This window comes from Sceloporus undulatus, chromosome 5 (assembly GCF_019175285.1).
Source record: "Sceloporus undulatus isolate JIND9_A2432 ecotype Alabama chromosome 5, SceUnd_v1.1, whole genome shotgun sequence".
In the NCBI taxonomy this organism is placed as follows: domain Eukaryota; kingdom Metazoa; phylum Chordata; class Lepidosauria; order Squamata; family Phrynosomatidae; genus Sceloporus; species Sceloporus undulatus.
In genome coordinates, this window is record NC_056526.1 from 133,570,600 (window position 1) to 133,586,805 (window position 16,206).

Sequence of the window (16,206 nt, forward strand, 5' to 3'; positions counted from 1 at the left end):
CACTTGGTGAAAGGACTATCTTCTTGAAACAATCCAGATCAGTTCTGGAATTTGCATCTGCCTGGTCTACTAACAGAAGTTATTAATAAAATGACATGTTTTGCATGCAAACCTGCAGCCACCTGCCCAGAAAACCTGGAAAACTGCTGAAGTCTTTATGAAGGAGCTGCTCATGTAAGGTAGCTCCCCAGATATGGTGCTACACATCATTCATATTCTTTTTCCCTACTGCATGCAATGAAGGGCAGTTCCACACATGAAGAAAACAGGTTTGGTATTTAAAGATAACCCATACACCATTTCCCAAAGAAAAGGAAAATGGCACACTTGTGTTTCTTTTATGCTTGTTTTCAAAAGCCTTTGAAAAGTTTTCCTTCTAGTAGCAAGTACAATGACCTCTCCTTGGAAACCAAGATAATCAAACTGAGGCTGTTGTACTTTGGCCAAGTTGTATGTGATGATGAATGTTCCTCCTCTTTCACCAGGAACAAAGGGCAGGATGCAACAGTAAAATCAAGTAGGGTGCAGTGGCAATAAGATATCCGGAAAATAACTAATTCTTTGCTCTTGTACTGGCTGTTGTGAAAGGCAACCTGTCTCTTCAACAGAAAACCAAACTACTAGGGGGCCGGAACAGTTCTAAAATCCACTCGTATGTAAGTCATGGACAATGGGTGGTCGGTCCTCAAGTACAGGAGAGTCTGGCTGGCTCATGCATAATAAAAATATTTAAGGCATGACAGCACCCAACTTGTGTAGATTTACTCTGTAAAGTAACTAAGCTCCCTTTGAGCATTATAGTTTGCCAAACATGACTATTTACACACTATTACAGTGGATCCTTGGTATCCACTGGATTGGTTTCAGGACCCTCCCATGGATACCAAAATCTGTGACTGCTCAAGTCCCATTATATACAATGGTGTAGTAAAATAGTGTCATTTATATAAAATAGCAAAATAGGGGTGATGATGATGATGAAATAGGGGTTTTGATTTTTGCAATTTTTGTTGTGGGGGAGAATATTTTCAAGCCGTGAATGGTTGAATCCGTGGATACAAAGGTCTGACTGCACAAAATTAGAAGAGGACTCTCCACACAAGCAACATCAAGCAATTATCAGGAGAGATTCCCTTCCTTGACATTATCTGCCAATGGGAAACTATTGACATTTGTTTTTTGCACCTATCTACATGTTTATACTGGGCAGCTAGTTGACAAGATGGCACCACTCTGTGATATACAGTATCAGACTATGCAGATACACTCAGAAATCCTATTAAATGGGATGTGTGGGTACAGGATTAGAGCCCCACACTGTTTCAGTGTAAGCATCTTTATATACTATTACTGGATAAAACTAGCAATAGGTTAATTCTATTTCGCTTTCACTCACACACAAATATTTTCATGTTTCTACAAAGCGACCAATCTAAATGAGTTACCAGGAAAACATGACTCCTATCTAAAGATTGCTCTTCTTCACCAACAGCCCACATGGCTGTGAATGTGTGAAGTAAAACTCTTATGTGCCTTGCATTTACCTGTCAGCTGCAGCAGATGATCCCAGGTTCTTGTATTATGAAGAAAACTTTCCCTTTATTTTCTTGCACCATGCATATTCCTTTAAGAAGCCTCCCCCTGCTCACCATTTTTCCTAAGTTAAATAGCTCTAAACACAATCAACGTACTTCAAAGGGAGGTTCATCCAACTCCTTAATCATTTGATTGCCCTTTTCTCTTTTACAGCTCTACAGTCTTTCCGACAAAGTGACTACAGTATTTATTAATTTAGACCATTTTATACCCGAGACATCTGCCAAAAAGGTTCCCAAGGTGGCTAGAACCCATATACAGTATTAAGTCTGTTGAACCTATATAAGGATGGCATATTGGCTGTGTCTTCATTCCTTTTCAATTATTCCCAATATAGAATTTGCTTTTTTTACAACAGTTATATGCAAGATTTGCCATAACCCTAAGAACTCTTCCTTTGTTTATACACCCAGCTCAGATCCCATTAGTTTATATGTGAAGTTGGGATTTCTTGGCCCCAGTGTCCAAATGTCGCACTGAAGGACCTAGAGATTTCTAGACAGAAAGCTCCACTAGGCTTTTATAGCTCCTCTGGTGCAATTCTATGGCCAATGTCTGGCAGATGTTGACTACAGAGTTGCATTGAGGGACCTAGAGATTCCTAGAGAAATGTTTTCTCAGTGTTTTTGTTATTTGCGGCTTTTCCACATTGACGGGGGTCCTGTGTTGACATTAATCCTATTTGTTCAGTGTTTGATTAAAACAATTTTGGTAAAACTTTACTGTATGTTTGCTGAATAGTCTGAACTATAAAACATGACCAGATTTTATAGGGCAACTACACATCTAAAAGGGAAATCCTCTGGCAAAGAAACTGAAGTTTGATGCTTATGGACCTTAATTAATATGTGATCTGAACTATTACATATTAAAAGAATTCCTAATTTCCAACATTCCCTGGCACTGAGCCAGGACAGTTAAAGTGTCAGAATTCCAAAAGGGGTCAGAGATAATACTTTCAAATCATAATTTTTTAACTCGCATGTGGTTCCAACTCTCTGCCCATACATTCGGAAAATCAAGTTTCCTCTGATAAGCAAGAGTGTTTGCTGTTAAAAGCTGTGGAATATTCTGGCTTGTATGCACAGTTGGCCTTCAGGTAAAGGTGACTCTCTTAACAGGACATAGGAACTCATTTCAAGGATTCATTTGATTTTTGCATTTTGAAGGTACATATACAGTTCTCTGGAGCAAGATAAAGTAGGATGGTTGGACTGTATGAGAGAAGTAGTAGGAATTTTATAAGTGGAGAGGGATGATTTGAAAGGGTCAGATAGGGTAGGCATTGTATAAAAGAAAAAAGAATGAGACACAAGGAAAAAGGGATTTTAACAAGGCTTCCCTTTGGCAGGATAGTCTACATAGTGAAATTAAGTTATATTTAAAGTACAAATCACTCTATGGGTTGGAACTCAAATTCAGTAAAGGACGTTCACAGTAGAAAAGTTTCCCGTCTTCTCTCCTGGCCAGCAAGTCTCTTAAACAATGTGGATGGAGCTACTAATGAGTCACATAAAATCAAGTTGACTTCCTTGTGCTCCATCCTGAGCATCAGAAGCTGCTTCTCTACTCCCAGCTCATTTGCAGGCAGCTACAGTTTGCAGAAAAGTGACAAAAAGCTTTTAATTTATGAACTTCCTAAATTTATGACCAGACTGATACATTAATGTTTGCTTTTTGCTTTATCCTATCCATTTTATTTTTATTTTAAACACACTGGTCAGCATCTGTTCATTCAACTGATGCAAAACTTCTGTAACTTGCAAAAAGGTGCTACGTCTTTCTGCTTGCAGAAACACAGTTTTCATCCTAGCATGAATATTGTATGAAATACCTTGCTTGGGTACATAGCCCTGTGCAAATGTTTTCCAAAATGATTACAACTTCATGTTCATGTTCAGGGCTGCTTGTGCTAGCTTTTCTAACACTTGTGCAAACACTAGTGGAAACCACTGCTACTTTTAAAAGTACTCTTGTATTTTTCCCACCACCATTTATTTAGTTGGGTTATAGGCCACCCCTTTCTTCTAAAATGGGATACAGTGGTACCCCGGGTTACGAAAATAATCCGTTCTGCGGCGCCCTTCGTAACCCGAAATCTTTCGCAACCCGAAAAAGCCATAGGCGCTAGCGCTGGAAGCCGCGATTTCGTGCGAAAAAGCGCCGAAAAGCACCAAAAAATTTTTTCGTAAGCCGAAAAAAAAAACGTAACCCGGAACAGTTTTTTCCTATAGAATTTTTTCGTATCCCGGAAATTTCGTAACGCGGTGCTTTCGTATCCCGGGGTACCACTGTACAAGGATCCCATTTTAAAGGTCAATTATAATATTCAATAAGTTTTTAGTATCTCTTAAATCTTTTATATAGTGTCTTCATAGGAGGATGTCATCTGCTGATAAATATTTTACGCTTGATGTTAAAGCACAGATTGTGAAATCTCAAGAAAGATCTATCCCAATATATAATTAGGAGACTGAAGGGATGAGAATGAACTCTCACTACTCAAATCAAACAAGCTATTTTCTGGTTTCAAAAAGTTTTATTCATAAGAAAGGTTTTTCTTGTCCCAATAGCCAACATAAAAACTTTTTGCCCAAAACTTAAGCAATTAATCACCTTTCCTTGAGATTTCAATTTAATTTCTTTAAAAATTAAAACAAACCCAACCAAATCTTTTCCCTCCCTCTGCTTAACCTAAAGAAATTCACTTCAGTACCTTCCAAATGCACCGGGTGGGAGAACAGTGATAAAATTTGTAATGTACAAGTATAAAAATATGTTACTCAAGGTTCAGCATAATAATTTAATAGCTTTTTGCTGTTTTGTAAGTATCTGGAAAAGGAACTGATACATGTCCTGCTCCTGTCACAAGAGGTAGGATGCCTGCATTTGGTACGACATTCCATGAGAGAGTCAACGTGACGTTTCTGTTGCCCCTGCAATTTGAAAAGAACATTAGCAGAAAAAATTGAATAATGAACGTAATGACTGCTATGATACAAGCGAGAAGGCTTATGAATTAAGAAATCTGTTTCCCTCCTTTTTATAGTTCTGTAACCGTATTTGCTCAGCTGTGCTTTGTTATACATGATACTCAATTCTCACCCCTGTGTAAAATTCAGGATATTTTAATCTTTCTTTGGAAGAAAGCAATTGTTGTCATCTTAAGAGGAAACTGCTTTCTTTTTCCTCCTTTTCTTTTACATAGGTTCTTAACATTTAATATTTCTATTTTACATAGCATAATATTCTCGTACATTAAAGATGGTGTTCCTTTGATATAACTGTATTAACTGTTACTAAGCTTCCTGTTTTTTTTTTTTTTTTTTTGGTTTGTGAGACATTATTCTCTTTTTCCCCTCTTTATTTTCTCATTGAAAGCGCTCTCTCTCTCTCTCTCTATATATATATATATATATATATACACACACACACACAACATATGCATCATTTTTACCACATTATATTCCATCTTTCCTTTCCCATCTGTTCGAAACAAGTTACCTATTTTTATTGTAAAGTTCTACCTTCCGTTATATTAACATCTTTATGCCTCCCATTATATACCAATTCTTTGTCTGGTAAGTTTCCTCAAGCCCACAGCACATTAATTCTTTCCCATTTCTTTCGGAATTGCTGTTCTGTTTTACCATTTATAGTCATTGTTAGTTTGTCCATTAATGACAAACCATTTAGCTTTCATATCTATTCTTCAAATAATTGGGTATTGCAGTACCTCGTGAAGGTTAGGTGGGCTGCTGTAATCATGTCTAAAATAACGCCTATCTCTTTTTGGTTAAGTTTCTCTTTTATATCCTCAGTAATGTTTAATTAAAATAATTCTGGCTTCATCTCAAATTTAATTTGAAAAATGGCTTGAATTTTTTTTATAAAATATAATATGATATAATATAATTCAAGAAATCCACATGCAGATTACAAATTTTTCTCATCAACAAACTATCTCGCTGAATTCAGACATAGCTACATTAATCTGGAATATCAATATGCAAAGGGATCTTGTAGCACCTTTGAGTTTAACTGAGCAAAAGAAATTGTAGCACAAGCTTTCATAGACTTGGTCTACTGAGGAATCTACATCTAAGGAAGTAGACCATGTCTACAAAAGCTTATACTACAACTTCTTTCACTCAGTGAAGTCTAAAGGTGCTACAAAATCCCTTTGCATATCTCACTGAAGTACTTAATATGCTTCATCACACTGAAGGCAAAACCTCTTGCCATCATTTCTAAGCTTTTCTTTCCCACTGTAACTGTTCTCAGTGCATCTTGCTCTCCATCTTATGCTTCATGTCCATTGATTTCTCTTCTTCAGCCACTGCAGGTTAATTTGTGCTTGTGGGTAGGAAAGAGGAAACAACTCCAAAAGATATGTAAACCTTCCAGTGTTTTCCAACTGGCAAAGGCAAAATACTCATACATGTGGATGCAGGTGACAAATTCTGCACAGTAAGCGACACCATCTTTAGCTGTATGCAAAATCTGCTATACTGACAATAATGTGCAAAACTGTTCTTCTTTAAGGAAAAAAAACATTTTGCCTTTAAAGGGGAAGATATGTCAACATGACTGTATTCCTGTAATCATACTCTCTGTTAAAGACTTCTCTCACCTCTAGAAATGAATATGTATCACAATTACAGTATGGCTACAAAACAATACTGAATGAGGTTTTACTCACTTCAGACCATTTCCATCATCAAAGAAGAAATATTTTGATTTCATATCTTTCAAAAGCAATTTTGGGTTATCTCCTCTCAAAATGATTTTGTCCCAGAGGACAACCTGGTTCAAAGCCTACAATTAAAGGTACAATTAATTCACAAGTTAATCCAATGTAAACTTGCAAAAACAAAACAAGAAAATGCACACATCCTGAACAAGAGAACTGAAGACATGGATAAGTATGCTTGAAGAATTAAATAATTAAGCATTCTGAAGTCAACCAAGCTAATTTGCACCTCTTGGACCAGTGCCTACTCTGGAACATATACATGTAGATTAGTTTTAAATGCTTCTGCCACATGGTTCAGCTACTTTAAATCTGACAAGGCGAATACATTTTGATTTTTTAAAAAGGTGTATTAGTTTTAAGCTGCTTGCAGCAGCTAGAAATCACAAACATTTGAAACTGCTTGTGAAAATAGCCCCCCCCCCCCCCCCGGCCCCCCCAAGAGAATGGAAGGCAGCCTGATTTGACAAGTATTTATACACATTGGGAAAGACGAGAATATAACAGAAATGCAAAGCATGCTAAGTGTGGTGATAGATGAGAAGTACAAGCCTTAATTACGGTTTTTTAAGAATTATTCAAAAGGCTATAGGAGGGTTATAAGTACAGATCAAATACAATCACATAACTAGTTGCCTTCATGACGCCACAAGACTATTTTTTCTTTCCCTTTTTTATACCCAGAGACTGAAACTACCCAAATAGTAGTTAGAAAACTACTACGTATGAGATTGCTGTATTGTTCTGACATAAAACAAGTACAAATTTTTGTAATGCAACTACAAATTCTTGTTTAATCACTTGTAAATTCATACTTACATTGTTCTTTGTTGAATATTCTGCTGATAAATACAGAAATAACTGTTTCACATTCCAGTCAAATATACTATGAAGATGTGAGGAAGTTAAGGAACCCATAGAATATGAAGGTTTGTTTCTTCTTTTAAAAAAAAATGTTCCATGTATCTGAACAATCCAAGCTTTTTTAAAAATTCCCTTTAAAAGACATTAGACCACCTGAAAGCTGTCTCCTTCTGTTACGGGGAGGCCTTCCCATTTATACATGGGAGCTCATCAAGCTTGTTTGGTATTAAGCAGTGGGCAGCAATGTACACGTGTCCATGTCAGCACAGCTGCATTAATGTGCCGCCAATGAGCAGGCTGATCTGCCAGAGTTTTACTCTATGGATGGCTAGCCCAGTGATAAAGTATATAACATCTGACATCTTTTAAATCTAAGTTCTGGATCTCTCTGGACCAAACGATTCATTTAATTTGATCTTGAATTATGTACAGGAGGCAACAGTTATGTTAGTATTATTGTTTTGATGAAAAATAGAATATCCTTTTCCAAATATACTGCTTTTACCTGGACTTTTCCCTGAGTCCCCAACTCTCTAATTTTTAAGTCTCTTCCAAAACATACTAGCACCGTCTTTTAAAATAAGCAATGTCCACTTATTTTGAGAAGATTCTTCAGTGTTTAAAATGTTGCTTAAAACACAATTTCAAATCTGCTTATAGCCAATAAAAACATGAGAACTACAATAGCAAATGGCTACTCAACATTGATATTGGGTGCTTGATATGTACTATGCAAGTCCGACAAGTTCATTTTATGTATAGGATATGGATATTTTGAGAATTGAAACTCCATGCCTCCTGTGTTATGTGTACTGGAATTCTAAGACAGAATACAAGGACTATGTATCTGGCACTGGATTTCTCAAATCCACTGTTGACACTGATAAGAGTTTCTGATATGATACAATGGGTCCTTTACACTCTCTGAGGTTAGGGGTGCAGGGCTCCTGCGAAAATGGGGGGAAATCGCTAATTAAAAAAAAACCACCTTTTATCCGAGAGAACACCTTTCTAGGAATCTCTAGGTCCTCCAGTGCAACTCACAGAATCACAGAGTTGGAAGAGACTGCCATGCAAGAAGTCTAAATCAAAGCATCACCGACAGATGGCCATTCAGCCTCTGTTTAAAGACCCCTAAGGAAGGAGACTCCACTACGCTCCAAGGGAGTTTGTTCCACTGTCAAACAGCCCTTACTGTCAGGAAGTTCCTCCAATGTTGAGGTGGAATCTCTCTTCCTGGAACTTGCATCCATTGCTCTGGGTCCTAGTCTCTGGAGCAGCAGAAAACAAGCTAACTCCCTCCTCAATATGACATCCCTTCAAGTATTTAAACAGGGCTATCATATCACCTCTTAACCTTCTCTTCTCCAGGCTAAACAACTCCAGCTTCCTAAGTCATTCCTCATCGGGCATGGTTTCCAGACCCTTCACCATCTTAGTCACCCTCCTTTGGACACACGCTCCAGTTTCTCCACATCCTTTTCAAATTGTGATGCCGAGAACTGGACACAATATTCCAGGTGAGGCCTGACCAGAGCAGAATATAGTGGCACTATTACTTCCCTTGATCTAGACACTATACTTCTATTGATGCAGCCTAAAATCGCATTGGCCTTGTTCGCTGCCAACATTGGGCAGGAGCTGATCATATATAACTGCACTGGGGGACTTATAAATGCCTAGAAAAGTGTTTTCTTTAGGAATCTCTAGGTCCTACAGTGTGACTCTATGGCCAACTTCTGGTAGAGTTGTGCAGGAGGATTTAAGAGATTCCTAAAGAAAATATATTAATCAAATCCACGAAAATCAAAGCTACAAATGTGGAGGGCCAACTGTATTTGCCTAAGAATGGGAGACACTTCCTGGTAAAATGTTTCCATCAGTGCAACTGGGAGGAAGACAATTTCCCCTTCCCACTGTAGTCCCCTAACCACCCAAAAACTTGCTCTGGAGGGATGGCATACTCCCTAGAGCAAGTTTTTCAGGTGGTTCCAGGTGCTAAAGAGGAGGAGAAAAAAAGGAAGTCTCATTATGGTGCTGCTGCCATGACAACAGGGTCTATTGTATCTAGGTCATTAAACATGTAGTTGTAACTAAGAAGTCCCATTAGAACAGTGCAAGCACTTGGAACAGGTATGCATAACATAAGGCCAGGCAGACTTCAAAAGACCCCAAAAGAACTTCTGAATCTGTTTGCACTGGTTCCCACCTTTTAATAGGAACATCTCCAACACGGAGGTACTTGACTACAGTGAAGGAGGAATGGATGATCATCTGCCTTCCGGATTCCAAAATGCATAGTGATGTTAGCATCAGTCTGTCTGTCTTCTCACAGCCAACCCGCCCTAATTTTCTGTTCTATCCAAAACTCCCTCAGTATGGGAATTTAGAGTGAAACCATGTGAAGCTCAGCAAGAGGCAGGGGTAATAAACCCCTAGGGATTGGGTGAGAAAGAAGAAATCGCAGCAGAACAAAAAAACAGGACTGAAGGTGAAAAATGAGGGAATTAAGAAATCAAGAGTACAGGCTATGGGAACGAGACCAGGGAATGTGCTAAGTGACAACAAAAAGGAGCTAAAAGGGATTAACAGAATTTAACAAGTTTTCTTTCATGATCAACACTGACAACCGTACCCTTCATAAACCTGTTAAACTAGTTAAAAGATACTTGTGCCTAGCAATTCTCTGTGCAGATGTTGCATGACACCACAGGATTGAAAGGGAGGGAAAATATACAGCTAAGACGGAAAGCAGAGGAACTATACAAGTCTGTAATCCACTCAGTCATGGTTAAGAGATCCAGAAATCTTACATTTGCTCAAATCCTAAGAGTCCACTGCACTGTTGTAAAAACCTCAACTGCCAACCTAGCACTTTAGCTTTTAACATCTGCAGCAATCTTATCGCGCATTCTCTGTTCTTACATTTTGCTACAACTAACCTTGAAGATACTCACAAATATTTCATCTTTTCAGCCTTCTATTAAAACGTACTTGAAAGTAGGATTTACATTCCAGCTGTACTCGACAGTTACCATTTGTTCTAAAGGATATCTGCACTAATGTCAAAAGTAATGATTCCAAGGTCACTTCGTTCTCCTGGGCCTGTGAAATCTTCTACATTTTTTCTAGGGGGGAGAAAAGAACCATATTCAGTTTTCTTTGAACAGTAGTTAACACAAGATCACATATATGTCTACAAGGAAAAGAGATCTTTACTCAGAGTGGGGAATAATGGGGAACACATAGCCAATATTATTGTATATCCCTTGTAATAGAATACAGTTCAAACAATAATGGGTAAAATTTAAAATCAGCTTCATTTAAAGCATGATCAGAAAAAACAGATAAAATTTCATTAATAACTCACAAATTTGGAATTATTTTTAAACAGTAATATAATTATTGTGGTTTAGAGCCAAATTCAGATATAATCTCCCCAGAAATTCAAATTTCAGGTCAGAACATATACCGTACATGTAATTATAATCCCAGACTTAAGTATAAAAATTCAACTATTAAGATGTTCAGATATAGTCATTAAATGGTAAAGGGGAAACACTGTCCCATCCTCAACTTCATATTGGCATTTTAACACAGGAATGAACTGGAGGTTTCTAATCCAAAGACATATATTCTTTGGTTTATTACAAGAAAGAACAGAAGTCCAAAACGTTCTCATGTGACAAAGTTTTCATAAAATATTATAACATATTGTAACAATTTAGGAATTTTAATTTAATAAAACCCCTCCTGATTTGTGGATTCTTTAAAATGAACTTAGAATTGGGAATACACCTCTAGATTAGTACAAGATTAGGTGACTAATACATGAGATTTCACAGCTGACCAGTGTGTAATTTGGATCCTATGATATTAACTTGTGGAAGCAAAGTTTCCCCGCCCCTCCAACCCCATCTATCTGTGACCCATAGCTAGAAAGAGTTTAAATTTCATTTTCCAAATTCTCTGGATATCCTAGCTGAGATTATCAAGTAGAAAGACATATATTCTTTCCTTTTCAATCTTTTCTAGCAGATTGTTCATCATATATAGTGCTTATCGTCATGTGTATTCCCCCCCCCCAAAAAAATATTCTTGATTTCATCAAATCACATCTCCAAAATTTATTTTGTTGAGTCTTATATATTTTTGAATTTTTTTGTGGTGTGAGATACCAGCGTTGTGCCATTTTTAAAAAGTTTTCTTTTATATAGTATTGTTTTTAAATTATATTGTTTTAAACTTGCTGTTCACCACCTTGAGTCCCTATATTGGCAGAAAGGTGAGAATAATAATAATAATAATAATAATAATAATGCCCATGAGGGATTCCAGAGGCCAATGATCAAGGAGTTAAATGGGAATCCAGAAGCATCACTCTCTGGGATCTTCCCTTCAGGAAAGAATGGAGCCACTATTAAACTTTGGTCCAAAACATACTGCAGAAATAATCCAATTTGAGACCACATTATTTGCCCTGGTTCAATGCTAGGAAATTCTGAGAACTGTTAGAGGACACTGGTGCCACAATAAACTACAATTCCCAGGATACCCTAGCACTGAGCTAGGGCAATTAATGCGGTCTCAAACTGGATTATTTCTGCAGTATGTTTTGGACCTACAAGTCTCATCCTGTTGAGGCAGCCCAGAAAGATACCATGACATCAAAAGCCACAGAGATGTACAGCAGAAACTTCAAGGACCGATTCTCCTGCCGAGTTATTTATTAAGGACCCTTTTAGGACTAGCAGTCCAATCAAACCACCGTGGGCATGCAATGCATTAAGCAGAACACAATTTGCATGCTGGGGAATTAAGAAGCTGGGTAAAATGTTGGACAAAAACATGACAAAAGAAGGTAAATTATGACCCCTGTGGTATGGGGCTACATTATTTTCCTTTACTTACTTTCAGAAGCTGCAACAATTGTGATAAGATTATATTTTGGCAACTACCCAGATGACCCAATATATGAGAAGTTCATAAGCGCATTCACCATGCATTGCCATAACTTCATTCAGAGAGCAATATAACACATCTTAACTGCATATAATGCATCATATTTCAAACTCACATAGTAATTTATTCATGTGAGATGCTCCTTCCTAGCTCCAAGCTCCACAAGACACATAAAATCAGCATTTGAGAACTGCAAATGATTTTAATGGTATCTGTGGAAGTACTCAGAGTAAAGCTCACTCTTAATCTCTCCAAAAACAGGGCTTGCTTTTGTTAAGTAAAACAAAGAAAAGGGGAATTTCTGCTACAAAGTACTAGTGAACTCCTTTTCTAACCTGCTTTTCTAACCTGCCCAAGGAAGAGCCACCTATCTGATGTGTGCTAGCCCCGAACAGCTGAGTTGCCTTTCCATGCACACCCCTAAGGGAGCCTGGCAGCGAAGAACAAGAAAGAGCTCGTGTTGTTTGCTCATTGGCTCATGGAAAGGGGAAAAGAGAGAACAGGAAGGAAAACTCTACAGGCTGCTAAGAACAGAAGCCATGCACAAGGTATGAAATTAAAACTTTAGTGGCCCTACAGAGAGGAAATGGCAGCAGTCCAAAGGTGCAGAAGCATTTGTAAAACAAGCAAACAATGCAAGCTGATTTTACATCAAGGCCCCTTTAAGATCCATAATTGCAATGGAGATGTGAAAAAGAAGTCTATTTTGGAAGATAGCGTGTGAGATTATGACACTTGGGGCACAGCGTTCATCCTATCAAAGTGCTCAACATCCCACTGTGAGTTGTTTGTGGGGTTTTCAGGCTATGTGGCCATAATATTCTAGAAGAGTTTCTTCCTGACATTTCTGCTGTTCTTCTAATCCTACTGTTAATTATGCCAGCTGCTGTGCCAGGAGGCAGAAGCTGGTGATGGCGTGGCACAATCCATAACCAGGTTAGAGGAGGCGGTGCCAGGTTTCAGGTTATCCGGAAACAAAATATGGACTCGTTCTGCACTTTGTTGTTGTTAAATGCCCTTGAGTTAAAGACACCGTTCACAGTATCCCCTTCATCTGGGATATTCTACACTGGGGTTTTCACTGAGTTTTCCTGAAAGATCCGCATCTTCAGCAGTGTGAAAATGGACCTGAATTGATTTGGATTGATCTGTTTCATTCATAGGAATGGAGGCAGCTCCCAAAATGATGGCATGTGTGCATAACGCAAGGGTTAAAACGATCAACTCATGGTGACCCTGTGGGTGAGACATCTCCAAGACCCTCTATCCCAGTGGTCTCCAAACTGTGCCCTTTAAGAGATTTTGGACCTCAGCTCCCAGAAGCCTCAGCCATGTTAGGCAATAGTCCAAAATCTCTTAAAGGGGACAGTCTGGGGGCCACCGCTCTAACCTCTACCGCCCTGCTTTTAAGTCTTGCAGATTCATATTAGTGTCCTTTCTGACTGAGCCTAACCATCTGGCATGTGGCCTTCCTCTCTTGCTCCTGCTCTCCACCTTCCCCAGCATCACTGTCCTTTCTAATGTTTCCTTCTCATGATGTGTCCAAAGTACAACAGCCTCAGTTTTGCCATCTTGGCTTCCAGGGATACTCCTTGCTTCATCTGCTCATTTGTTTGTCTTTTTTGGCCATCCATGGCATTGTTCCCTTTCTAGTGATTCATTTCCCCTCATGATGTGGCCAAAGTACGACAGCCTCAATTCAGGCTGCATCTCCACCACAGAGTTAATACAGTTTGATAGTGGTGATTTTGAGGTTACTTCTTGTCCTACACCAGAGTAAGATATTTTTTCTTAATGTTACTCCTACTTCTATAAAAGCCTCTTACTCTTTTACTCCTTACCCCTACTTCCCAACCCCGGGGGTGGGGGGGGGGGAAGCCCTGGTTGCTTTGCAAGGCTGGTGTGTGTGTTTGTGTAAGTGTCTCTCTTTGCCTCCCAGTCCCTTCCCCAGGGCAATAGAATGACACTGTTTTTTGGTGTTTGCATGTACAATATGGTCACAGGAATAAGGATTCCTACTCCTATTCCTGTATTCCTTACTGGTACTCCCCAGCCCTGGCTTTAATTCCTAATGTTCCCTATGCCCTGGCATTCTGGGATTTGTAGTTCTGTGAGCTACTCAGCCTTCACTGTTAGGGAGTTCTGGTGCCAACACAAACTACAAATCCTAGGAGCCCACAGCATGGTGCCATGGCAGTTATAGCAGTCTCAAACCACATGGTTTCTCCATCCATCTTGGCTTCCACCTGAGGAGGCATTAAAAGGGAAGGGGATCCTCTTTCCAAGCAAACACCCTGTAAGGCTTGGCTATGAAAACCCAATGAGGGTTGAGTTTGAGCAAGCCACACTCTCTCAGCCTCAGGGGAAGGCAATAACTAAACCTCCTCTGAGGAAACATGCCAAGAAAACTCCATAATAGAGTGGCCATAAGTGGGGAAGGCCCTGAAGACACACAACAACTACAACAACAACAACCGTATGGAAGCCCAATGGTCACACTCTCTCAGCCTCAAGGGAAAGCAATAACAGAGGAAATGTGGCAAGGAAACCCTATACAGTAGTAGGGTAGCCACAAGTGGGAAAGGACCTGAAGGCACATAACGACATCAGCAGCAACAACAAAAACAACAACCACCAGCCCACCATCAAACCCACAACAACAAAACCAGTGGCCCCCCAAACAGTGCTCCATCTCCCAGAATCCCCAGCTATCGGCCGTCATGGCTGAGGCTTCTGGGAGCTGAAGTCCGCGGTCTCTTGCAATCAAGGGCCCGGTCTGGCGCCCCAGAGGAAGAAGCCAGGCCCGGCTACCCACATCATGACCCTGGAGACGGCGATGCTGACGGGGACGGTGCGCTCCTTGAAGGCCGTGGTGATGAAGCAGCCGAAGGTCAGCGCCGCCATGACGCTGAGCGAGAAGGCGAAGAGGGAGTTGGCGCGGGTCAGGACGGTGTTCATGGTCTCTCTTCCTCCCTCGCAGAGGAGGCCCGGGAAAGAGAGAGGGATGCCTGGATGATCAGAGAGAGCGGGAAACGCCGCCCGGAAACAGAGGGAGAAAGGGCAAGCCACGCCCCCGGCAAACGCCGTACGTCTCGGCCCCGCCCACCGACGGACGCGCTTCTTTTCCCAGCCAGAGCCTCGCGGGCTTCCGTAGCTGTAGAGATAGGAAAGAGGAGAGTGATCCGTGGCCTCTGAGTGGGTGTATATAGATACACACACATGTATCTATATAGGTATAGATAGATATGGGTATGTATATATATATGTGTGTGTGGATATGGATATAGATATCTGTGTGTGAGTCTATATAGATATAGATACATACTTCACACGTGTATCTATATATAGACATACACGTATAATGTATATACACACAATATATATGTATGTGTGTGGTGTATATCTATATCTATATAGACACACACACAGATATCTATATCTGTATACACACATCCAACACACACACACACATATATATATACACAGTACACACATACATATATACCCACTCCGCTCTGGGCCCACAACAAACTCCAACTCCCAGAATGCCATAGCCTTGAGCCAAAAAAGAGTTAAAGCTGTACCAAACCGGGTTATTTCTCCAGTGTGACATCGCATTAATTGCCATGGCTGCCTCCTGTGGGGTTCTGGGGTCTGTAGTCGGCTGAGGCACCAGGAGAACTCTCAGGAAGCTGCCATGGCAGCCAAAGCCGACTCTCTGGGGCACAGCTGTGGTCCAAGACACACTGCAGAAACAATCCACTTTGACGTCGCTTTGACTGTCCTGGCTCAGTGGCAGGGGATCCTGGGAACTGTAGTTTTGTGAGACATTGAGCCTTCCATGTCAGAAAGAGAGAGAGAGAGAGAGAGAGAGCGCTCTGGTGCCACAATGAACTACAGTTCCCAGGATTCCTTAGCCCTGAGCCAGGGCAGTCAAGGCGGTCTCAAACGGGATGGTTTCTGCAAAAGGGCTCCTTGTGGGAAAGGCCAGGGGAGGAGAAGATCAAAACATCATAACTGGTTCCTCTGTA

At 40.0% G+C, this 16,206-nt stretch overlaps 1 protein-coding gene across 1 annotated transcript; it reads right to left on the reverse strand.

Moving 5' to 3' along the window:
* Positions 1–4,115: 4,115 nt before the first annotated feature.
* On the reverse strand, positions 4,116–15,295 carry SPCS3 (signal peptidase complex subunit 3). Its single transcript, XM_042468934.1, has 5 exons — positions 14,991–15,295; positions 10,268–10,341; positions 7,169–7,245; positions 6,299–6,414; positions 4,116–4,532 (listed from the first exon to the last, which is right to left on the reverse strand). The coding sequence occupies exons 1-5, from the start codon at positions 15,131–15,133 to the stop codon at positions 4,400–4,402; spliced, it is 543 nt and encodes a 180-aa protein (XP_042324868.1). The 5' UTR covers positions 15,134–15,295; the 3' UTR covers positions 4,116–4,399.
* Positions 15,296–16,206: the final 911 nt, after the last annotated feature.